The sequence below is a fragment of the Jaculus jaculus genome, chromosome X (assembly GCF_020740685.1).
Source record: "Jaculus jaculus isolate mJacJac1 chromosome X, mJacJac1.mat.Y.cur, whole genome shotgun sequence".
Classification (NCBI taxonomy): domain Eukaryota; kingdom Metazoa; phylum Chordata; class Mammalia; order Rodentia; family Dipodidae; genus Jaculus; species Jaculus jaculus.
The window spans coordinates 49,211,395-49,222,069 of record NC_059125.1 but is presented as its reverse complement, the minus strand read 5'-3'; the positions used below and the strand labels follow the sequence as shown (position 1 = coordinate 49,222,069).

The 10,675-nt window shown below is 45.6% G+C and overlaps 1 protein-coding gene across 2 annotated transcripts; it reads left to right on the top strand.

The window, feature by feature from the left end:
- The first annotated feature begins 1,944 nt into the window (after positions 1–1,944).
- LOC101615883 (serine/arginine-rich splicing factor 1-like) lies at positions 1,945–7,764 on the top strand. 2 transcript variants are annotated; one of them, XM_045140618.1, is made up of 3 exons: positions 1,945–1,963; positions 2,143–2,630; positions 7,292–7,764. In XM_045140618.1, exons 2-3 carry the CDS (start codon positions 2,255–2,257, stop codon positions 7,702–7,704), a joined length of 789 nt encoding a protein of 262 aa, XP_044996553.1. In that variant the 5' UTR covers positions 1,945–1,963; positions 2,143–2,254; the 3' UTR covers positions 7,705–7,764. The 2 variants fall into 2 exon arrangements, with proteins under 2 accessions (XP_044996553.1, XP_004668820.1); XM_004668763.2 differs by lacking the exon at positions 1,945–1,963 and having other exon boundaries at positions 2,066–2,630.
- The last annotated feature ends 2,911 nt before the right edge of the window (positions 7,765–10,675 follow it).

The following is a 10,675-nucleotide window of genomic DNA, read 5'->3' as shown; positions in this document are numbered from 1 at the left end:
TAAAAGTAAAATAAATAAATAAATAAAAGAGTACTTACCATCATAGATAGACAGCATAATCAAAATAGTGTCCATGAGCTGGGTGTTGAATCCCAGCACTTGGGAGGCAGAGGCAGGAGGATTGCTGTGAGTTTGAGGCCAGCCTGAGACTACATAGTGAATTCCAGGTTAGCCTGAGGTAACAAACAGAACGTTGCTGCATTGCTCACCATGGTACTGGTTTAGAAGAATGAAAGATGCAAGGTGCAGGGAGACGTGGAGTATTTCACCTTCGGTCCTGAGAACAACTGAGGCAATATGAGGCAAAGTCAGAGTCTTTATATGGAAACTATGGTAGGCCACTGTGTTAGGCTGTAAAAATAGCTATAAATTGCAATGGAGACTCTAGTATTCTATAGAGAATCAAGGATCATGGGACATCTGCCACGAAAAGCTGTGAGTTCAGGGCAGATTTTGCCCATGAGAGAGGCTACAGCAGCACAGTTGGAGCTACCCAAGATTTTCATTGTCGGGACAAAAACCAGGTTAAGGGGAAAAAAAAAAAAAATTGCTCTGGGCGTGGTGGCACACACCTTTAATCTCAGCAGGAGGGAGGCAGAGGTAGGAGGATCACCAAGAATTCGAGGCCATCCAGAGACTACATAGTGAATTCCATGTTAGCCTGGGCTACAGTGAGACCTACCTCAAAAAAAAAAAAAAAATACTTTAAGGGAAGAAGGGTTTATTCCAGCTTTACATTTCCCGATTATAATTCATTATGGTGGGGAAAGCCACGGAGGCAGGAACTGGTCACATTAAGTCCACAGTGAGGAAGCAGTGTTCAGCTATTGATTTACTTTTTATTTATTTTTGGTTTTTCAATGTAGGATTTCACACTAGCTCAGACTGACCTGCAGTTCACTATGTAGTCTCAGGGTGAACTTGAACTCATGCCTCCCAAGTGCTTGGATTAAAGGTATGTGTCACCATGCTCAGTTTGGTTTACTTTAAAAATTTTGTCTTTATTTACAAGGAAGGAGAGAGAGGGAGAGTGAGAGATATAAGAGAGAGAGAGAGAGAGAGAGAGAGAGAGAGAGAGAGGGAGAATGAGCATGCCACAGGACCTCTAGCTGATGAAAACAAACTCCAGATACATGTGGCACTTTCTGCATCTGGATTTATGTGGATAGTGGGGAACCGAACCCGCATTGTTGGGCTGTTAGGCTTTGCAGGCAAGCACCTTAACCACTGAGCAATCTGTCCAGCTCCTTTGGTTTACTTATTTTTTATTTTTGTATGTATTTTATTCATTTATGTGTGGGAAAGAAAGAGAGAGGGACAGAATGGGCATCCCAGGGCTTCCAGTCGCTGCTAACGAACTCCAGATGCATGCACCCCCCCCCTTGTGCATTCGGCTTTACATAGGTCCTGGGGAATCGAACATGGGTCCTTTGGTTTTGCAGGCAAGTACTAAGTCATGTCTCCAGCTCCCATATTTTTTTTCATTTTTTTTTTTATTTGAAGGTAGGGTCTCACTCTAGCCCAAGCTAGAATTCACTCTGTAGTGTGAGGCTGGCCTTGAACTCACGACGATCCTCCTACCTCTGCCTCCTGAGTACTAGGATTAAAAACGCGCGCCACCACGCCAGGCTCATATTTAAAAAAAAAAAAAAAAAATTCTTTTCTTTTCTTTTTTTTTTTTTTTCCCCTGAGCTAGGGTCTCAGCTTTAGCCCAGGCTTTCCTGGAATTCACTATATTGTTTCAGGGTGACCTTGAAATGTTTGCGATCCTCCTACTCTGCCTCCCAAGTGCTGAGACTCAAAGCGGGGGGCCGCCAAACCCGACACAATGTTTTGTTTTTGTTTTTTGAGGCAGGGTCTCGCTCTAGCCCAGGCTGACCTGTAATTAACTATGTTCTCTCAGGGTGACCTTGAATTCACAGCAACCCTCCTACCTCTGCCTCCCAAGTGCTGGGTTTTAAAGGTGAGCAACACCACCCACGCAGGGCTTTCATTCCCCCCCCCCCTGCCCAGGCTGACCTGAAATTCACTAGGTAGCCCCAGACTGGCTACAAACTCCCGAGATCCTCTTAGCCCCTAGAGGGCCGGGATTAAAGGTGTGAGGAACCACGCCCAGCTCTAACTTGTTTTTTGCTGTTCCAGGAGCGCAGTTAAAAGTCTGCCTGGGAGACGTGGTGCGTCTGTCGACTCCCTCTGCCTTCTGCAAGGCTTGGTGGGAAGGCCTCTGTCTCCAGTCCGCGTTGTCGTCGCCGCCATGTCGGGAGGTGGTGTGATTCGTGGCCCGGCCGGGAACAACGATTGCCGCATCTACGTGGGTAACCTACCTCCAGACATCCGAACCAAGGACATTGAGGACGTCTTTTATAAATACGGCGCGCTGCGCGACATCGACCTCAAGAATCGCCGCGGGGGACCGCCCTTCGCCTTCGTGGAGTTTGAGGACCCGCGAGACGCGGAGGACGCGGTGTGGGGCCGCGACGGCTACGACTACGATGGCTACCGTCTGCGGGTGGAGTTTCCTCGAAGCGGCCGCGGCGCCGGCCCCGGCCGCGGCGGCGGCGGCGGCGGAGCTTCTCGAGGCCGCTATGGGCCGCCATTCAGACGCTCTGAAAACCGAGTGATCGTCTCCGGTGAGTTGACGGCGCGGCGTGGGTAAAAACAAATAATTTTCTTGCATGACTGCTAGGACAATGGCCACGTTTTTCCACGCTGGATTTTTTTGGGGGGGGGCTGTTCTTGATGTTTTTAATCGAGGCAGTGTGCCCAGGCTGACCTGGAATCCACTATGGAGTCTCAGGATGGCCTCGAACTCACAGGGATCCTCCTACCTCTGCCTCCGGAGTGCTGGGATTAAAGGAGTGCACCTCCATGCCTGGCTGGATCTTTTGTGTTTGTTTTTGTTTTTAAAATATTTTTTTTTTTATTTATTAGGATGAGGCAGAGAGAGAGACTGCGAGGGAGAGGGAGAAAATGGGCACGGGAGGGCCTCCAGCCACTGCAAACGAACTCCAGACGCATGTGCCACCTTGTGCATCTGGCTTACGTAGGTCCTGGGGAATCAAACGTGGGTCCTTTCGCTTTGAAGGCAAGCACCTTAACCACTAACCCATCCCCCCCAGCCTTTTTTTTTTTTAATACGTAGGGTCTCACTGTAGCCCAGGCTGACCTGTAATTCACTGTGTAGTCTCAGGATGGCCTCGAACTCACAGGGATCCTCCTACCTCTGCCTACGGAGTGCTGACATTAAAGGATTGCACCACCATGCCTGGCTAGATCTTTTGTGTTTATTTTTATTTTATAAATATTTTTATTTATTAGAATGAGGCAGAGAGAGAGAGACAGCGAGGGACAGGGAGAAAATGGGCACAGGAAGGCCTCCAGCCACTGCAAACGAACTCCAGACGCATGTACTACCTTGTGCATCTGGCTTATGTAGGTCCTGGGGAATCAAACCTGGACCCTTTCGCTTTGAAAGCAAGCGCCTTAGCTGCTAACCCATCTCCCCAAGAGGTAGGGTCTCGCTCTAGCCCAGGCTGACCTGGAATTCACTATGGAGTCTCAGGGCGCCCTCGAACTCACAGGGATCCTCCTACCTCTGCCTCCTGAGTGCTGGAATTAAAGGAGTGCGCCACCATGCCTGGATGGATCTTTTGTATTGGGTTTATTTTTAAAATATTTTTATCTTTAATTATTTATTAGAATGAGGCAGAGAGAGACTGCGAGGGAGAGGGAGAAAATGGGCACAGGAGGGCTTCCAGCCACTGCAAACAAACTCCAGACGCATGTGCCCCCTTGTGCATCTGGCTTACATAGGTCCTGGGGAATAAAACCTGTGTCCTTTCTTCGCTTTGAAGGCAAGTGCCATAATCGCTAACCCATCTCCCCAGCCCTTTTTTTTTTTTTTTTTTAAGAGGTAGGGTCTCCCACTAGCCCAGGCTGACCTGGAATTCACTATGTAGTCTCTCAGGGTGGTCTCTAATTCATGGCCACGCCTGCTATTGTTTTTATTTGAGACCAAAAAAAAAAGGCCAAGAGAGAATGGGTGCGCCATGGACTTCACCAGTGCAAAGGAATTTGGGCACATGCGCTGTCTTGTGCAACTGGCTTACGTGGGTCCTGGGCAATACAAACTGAGTCCTTTGGCTTTGCAAGCAAGCACCTTAACTGCTAAGCCATCTCTCCAGTCCGTACTTTTATTTATTTATTTTTTATTTACAAGTAAAGACGCTCCAGGATCTTTAGCTACTGCAAAGGAATTCAGACGCATGTGCCACTTTGCCTCTGGTTTTACGAGGGTGCCAGGGAATCAAACCCAGGTTTTAAGGCTTTGGAGGCAAGTGCCTTAACCGCTAAGCCATCTGTCCAGCCCAAAGTATTTCTTGTTTTCTGAGATAGGATCTTACCGTAGCCCAAAGTGATCTGCCACTTTGTAGTTCTAGGCTGGCCTCCAACTCACAGCAAACCTCCTACCTCTGCCTTCAGAGATTTGGGATTAAGAACGTGTGACACTATGCCTGGCTTGAATTTTTAAAAATATTTTTTTTTTGAGAGAAAAAATTCTTTGTTTTTTCTTGTTTTTTTGAGGTAGGGTTTTTCTCTAGCCCAGGCTGTCCTGGAATTTACTGTGTAGTTTCAGGGTGGCCTTGAACTCAAGGCAGTCCTATCTCTGGCACCCAAATGCTGGGATTAAAGGCGTGCGCCACCATGTCAGGCTCGAGAAAGTTGTTACTTTGCCTGATACTGCAAAAGAACTCCAGGCACATGCACCACTTTGTGATTCAGGCTTTATTTGAGTATTGGGAAATTGAACACTTACTATGAGGCTTTACAAGCAAGAACCTTTAACCACTGGACAGTCTATCTCTCCAGCCCTGGGATTTGGTGATTCTAAAGTTATATCACTAAAGGTTGCTAGGGCCAGGCATGGGAGCCCATGCCTTTAAATCCCAGCACTCAGGAGGCAGAGTTAGGAGGATAGCGGTGAATTCAAGGCCACCCTGAGAATACAGAATGAATTCCAGGTCAGCCTGGGCTAGAGTGAGACCCTACCTCGAAAAACCATTAAAAGGGGGGGGGGTTCTGGAGAGATGACTAAGTGGTTAAGGCACTTGCCTGCAAAGCCTAAGGACCCAGGTTCGATTCCCATGTAAGCCAGATGCACAAGGGGACCCATGCATCTGGAGATCATTTGCAGTGGCTGGAGGCCCAGGTGCACCTCTTTCTCTGCCTTCTCTGTCCTCTGGCCTCTCTATCAAATAAATAAATAAAATTTAAATTTAAAAAAAAGGTTGCTAAGAAATCACCTCTTCAGTAGCATTTACAATACAATCCATAGCGAGGTTAAAAATTAAAGGATCGGGGGCTGGAGAGATGGCTTAGCAGTTAAGCGCTTGCCTGTGAAGCCTAAGGACCCCGGTTTGAGGCTCGGTTCCCCAGGTCCCACGTTAGCCAGATGCACAAGGGGGCTTAAGTGTCTGGAGTTAGTTTGCAGTGGCTGGAGGCCCTGGTGTGCCCATTCTTTCTATCTGCCTCTTTCTCTCTCTGTCTGTTGCTTGCAATTAAATTTTTAAAAAAATTAAAGGATTGAGCTGGGTGTGGTGGTACACGCCTTTAATCCCAGCACTCGCAAGGCAGAGGTAGGAGGATCACCATGTGTTCAAGGCCACCCTGAAACTACATAGTTAATTCCAGGTCAGCCTGGACTAGAATGAGACCCTACCTTGAAAAAAAAAAAGTTAAAGGATTTATCTTAGTAAATAAAATTGTAATGTGGATTTATGAGGAGATATGTTCAGGTCAAGGAGATAGAAGTGCTCAGGACTTACACAATTTATTTGTTGTCTTTTAAAAATTTTTAGGAAAACATGTCTCCATGGGCCATCTGGTTCTTAAGTTACTAAAATCTTTGGATGAGTTACTGTGGTGGGATTTACCCAAATTAGGTGGCCATAGTAGAATGTGATGGCTCTTTGCAAAGAACTCTGGACTCTCAATCTTACCAGCTTTTTACCTGGAAAAATTCAAGTATGTTTACTACAAATAATGATCTTTGTTCTAGGCTTTAAAAAAAAAAAAAAAACTTTTTTTTTTTTTTTCCTGGTTTTTCAAGGTCTTGCTATGGTCCAGGCTGACCTGGAATTAGTCTTAGGCTGGCCTCTAACTCACAACACCTGGCTCAAGTTTTCTTTCTTTTTTTTTTTAATTTGAGAAAGAATGGTCTTGGCAGATCCTATCAGCCACTGCAAATTTTACTCCAGAGGCCTATACCACCTTGTGCACCTGGCTCACGTGGGTCCTAACCAATTGAACTTAGGTCCTTAGGCTTTAAGAAAAAGTTTATTATTTTATTATATTAACTAAGTCACTAAATAAATAAATTATGCTAATAAAATATTTAAGAGGGAGAGGGAGAGAATGAGCTTGTCAGAGCATCCACTGCAAACGAACTCCAGACACATGCTCCACTTGTGCATCTGGCTTAGGTGGGTCCTGGGGAATTGAACCTGGGTCCTTTGGCTTTGTAGGCAAGTGCCTGAACCGCTAAGAAATCTCTCCAGCCTAGGCTTTTTTTTTTTTTTTTGAGAACAACAGACAAAGATAGAGAGACAGAGAATGGGCACGCCAGGGCCTCCAGCCACTGCAGATGAACTCCAGACACGTGCGCCCCCTTGTGCATCTGGCTAATATGGGTCCTGGGGAATGGAGCCTCGAACCGGGGTCCTTAGGCTACACAGGCAAGCGCTTAACCGCTAAGCCATCTCTCCAGCCCTTTTTTTAAAATTGTGGTTTTTGTCTCACTTTAGTCCAGGGTGGCCTGGAATTTTCTGTGTAGTCTCAGGGTGGCCTCGAACGCATGGCAATCCTCCTGCCTCTGCCTCCCAAGTGTCGAGATTAAAGGAGTGCACCACCAAAGCTGGCTATGGTACTTAGGCTTTTGCAGGCAAGCGCCTTAAGGCATTTCTTCAGCCCTGTTCTATGCTTTTTTTTTAAATTTTTATTTATTTATTTGAGAGCAACAGACACAGAGAGAAAGACAGATAGAGGGAGAGAGAGAGAGAATGGGCACGCGCGCCAGGGCTTCCAGCCTCTGCAAATGAACTCCAGACGCGTGCGCCCCCTTGTGCATCTGGCTAACGTGGGACCTGGGGAACCGAGCCTCGAACTGGGGTCCTTAGGCTTCACAGGCAAGCGCTTAACCACTAAGCCATCTCTCCAGCCCTGTTCTATGCTTTTTAAACAATGTGAAACAGTAAAAGTGATCTTAACAAAGGGGAAAAAAATCTTTTTTCAGGACTGCCTCCCAGTGGAAGCTGGCAGGATTTAAAGGATCACATGAGGGAAGCAGGAGATGTATGTTATGCAGATGTTTACCGAGATGGCACTGGGGTCGTGGAATTCGTGCGGAAAGAAGATATGACCTATGCGCTTCGAAAACTGGATAACACCAAGTTTAGATCTCATGAGGGAGAAACTGCCTACATCCGCGTGAAGGCTGATGGGCCCCGAAGTCCAAGTTACGGAAGATCTCGGTCTCGGAGCCGCAGCCGCAGCAGGAGCCGCAGTCGCAGCAGAGGTCGTAGTCCGAGCCGGAGCCGGAGCCGCAGCCGCAGCCGGAGCTACAGCCGAAGTCCCAGCTACTCCCCAAGGCGAAGCGGCGGATCTCCGCGCTCTTCTCGCCGTCATCGATCTCGCTCTCGTACATAAGATGACCGGTGACGCTTTTTGTAGAATTTCTGTTGTAATAAAGTTTTCCTTTACCCAGTACAATCTTTATCTTGCTTTCTTTTTAAAGGTAGGGTCTCACTCTAGCCAAGATTGGCCTTGACTCTTGGTGATCCTCCCTACCTCTCAGTCACCTGAGTGCTGAGATGAAGGCATGTGCCACCAAGCTTAGGGTTTTTTTTTTTTTGCTTTTGGTTTTGTTTTGTTTTGTTTTTCAAGGTAGGGTTTCACACTAGCCCAGGCTGACCTGGAATTCACTAGGTAGTTGCAGAGTGGCCTCGAACTCACGGCAATCCTCCTACCTCTGCCTCCTGAGTGCTGGGATTAAAGGGTGCGCCACCACGCCCAGCTCCCCCCCCCCCCTTTTTTTTCTTTTTTTGAGATAGGGTCTCACTCTAGCCCAAGCTGACCTGGAATTCACTTTATAGTCTCAGGCTGGCCTAAAACTCACAGCAATCCTCCTACCTCTGCCTCCAGAGTGCTGAGATTAAAGGTGTGTGCCACCATGCCTGGCATTTTTTCCTTTTTTTTTTTCTTTTTCTTTTTGAGGTAGGGTTTCACTAGCCCAGGCTGACCTAGAGCTCACAGTATTTCCTAACTGGCCTTGAACTCAGTGTTCCCATAGTGCTGGGATTAAAAGCTATGCCAGCCCTTTTTTTTTCCATTTTTTTTAACTCAAACTGTTTAGTTTAGAATGGGTTAGAGTATTGCATTGCATTCTTGTGTAAAATCCTATTGCTCTTAACATTTACATTCCCCTCATGTCCTTGGTAAATTATAGTCTTAAGTAACATCTTAGACAGGATTGCTTAAATTTAGTTAACTTCCATGCTCTTCAGCCTGTGATAATTATGTAAATGTCTATTCTGCTCTGGTTTGTGTGAACTGGGATGTTTGGGGGTGTTTGTGGTTATCTTACCTGGGAAAGTTCTTAACATTTATCTTGCTTTCAATCTCTTTCTGTAGACATACCTGAAGAGATGGATTAAGGATTGTAGAACACATTTCAACCATTTTAGGATTGTCAAAAGGAGGATTGAGGAAGATCAGTAATATAGGCAATGGTATGATTCCTAGTGCTATTGTCACAAATAAAATTAGCAGTATTGACCTTATGCTAAAAGGCAAGGGTTAAAAATTATATCTGTCACCAAGCATGGTAGTGCATGCCATGAGTTTGAGGCCAGCCTGAAACTATAGAGTGAATTCCAGGTCAGCCTGGGCCTAAAGTGAGACCCTACCTCAAAAAACCAAAAAATTCTGTTAAATCTGCATGCCCTCTGTGTGACTGATAGAGCATTGCTATTTCATTTTTAAAAGACAGCAAACTATAGAATTCCAATTTAGTAATGTAGGTAATCTAGTTGGGAGTACATTTTAAGTCTCACCTTCCTCTTTAGTATCCATGATTGACTCCTGTTTAAAACACTTTTATTTGCAACGTAAATTGCAAGTGGGAGCAATATGTCAACTTCAATTACATTAGCTCTTTTTTGCAACCACAAAACCTGTGATACACTATATAATAACAAGTGTTGGCATTATCAGTTGAATTATAAATAAAATACACTTCTTCCAATTAGTGTCTATAATGATTAAGTTTCTAAAACCTAAACACCATACAGAAGCTTGTTTTGGGGGAATTTGTAATTACTGATGTACATCTATAAAACTGACACATAACTCATCATGCTCCAGCAACCTTTTCTTGATAACAATATCTAACATTTCGCCTCCTTTTTTGGTTTTGTTGGTTATAAAGGTTTGGATTGCAGACGGCTCACTGGATACCAATCCTTGGAGCTGGATCATTGAATTCAAATAATGTGGATGAATAGGGAGGATGAATTACAGATAACCAGGAACACAGGAATCCTGCCCCCACAGCGGATTTCAAGGATTTTTTTCCCCCTTTTGGAGACTGGAGGCCTTATGATACATGATGGAATTGTTTTGCATTTTTTTGGTGAAAGGAGCAAAACAAGGACCCGGAGATATATGCTGAAGCAGTCTGCTTGGCAGGAGTCAGCATGAGTAGATGGTAAACATTTAAAGGGGAAAGTGGGGATTGTTCAAAATGGGAGGCAGAGGTAGGAGGATCGCCATGAGTTTGAGGCCACCCTGAGACTACAGTAGTGAATTCCAATTCAGTCTGTGCTAGAGTGAAAACCTACCTCGAAGAAAAAAAAAAAGTGCTTTGGTTGCTAGAGAGATGGCTTAGTGGCTAAGGCATTTGCCTGCAAAGCCAAAGGATTCCAGCTCAATTCTCTAAGACCCATGTAAGCCAGATGCACAAGGGGTACATGCATCTGGAGTTTGTTTGCAGTGGTTAAAAGCCCTGGTGTGCTCATTCTCTCTCTCTGCCTCTTTTTATCAAATAATTTTTTTTAAAAAACGTATTTTGGGTTAGAGAGATCACTAAGAGATGGTGAAGGCACTTGCCTGCAAAGCCTAATGACCTATGTTCAATTCCCCAGAACCCACCTAAGCCAGATATATATGGTGGCACATGCATCTGGAGTTCTTTTGCAGTGGCTAGAATCCCTCACGTGCCCTTTTTCTCTCTCAAAAATAAGAGCCTCCTTGTTTCAGACACATACTTGATTTTTCAACATAGGGTTTTGCTCTAGCCTAAACTGGCCTTGTACTTACAGTGATCCTCCTACCTCAGCCTCCTGAGTGCCAAAAGATAAGGTGTGTGCCACCACGCCTAGCTCTTTTTCTTTTTTGTTTCCAAGATAGGGTTTACTCTAGTTCAGGCTGACCTGGAATTCACTATATAGTCTCAGGGTGGCCTTGAACTCACAGTGGTCCTCCTACCTCAGCCTCCCAAGTGCTGGAATTAAAGGCTTATGCCACCACGCCAAACTATAGCTCTTCATTTTTTTTTCTTTTTCTGGCCCAGGCTAACCTGGAATTCACTATGTAGTCTCAGGCTGGCCTCGAACTCATG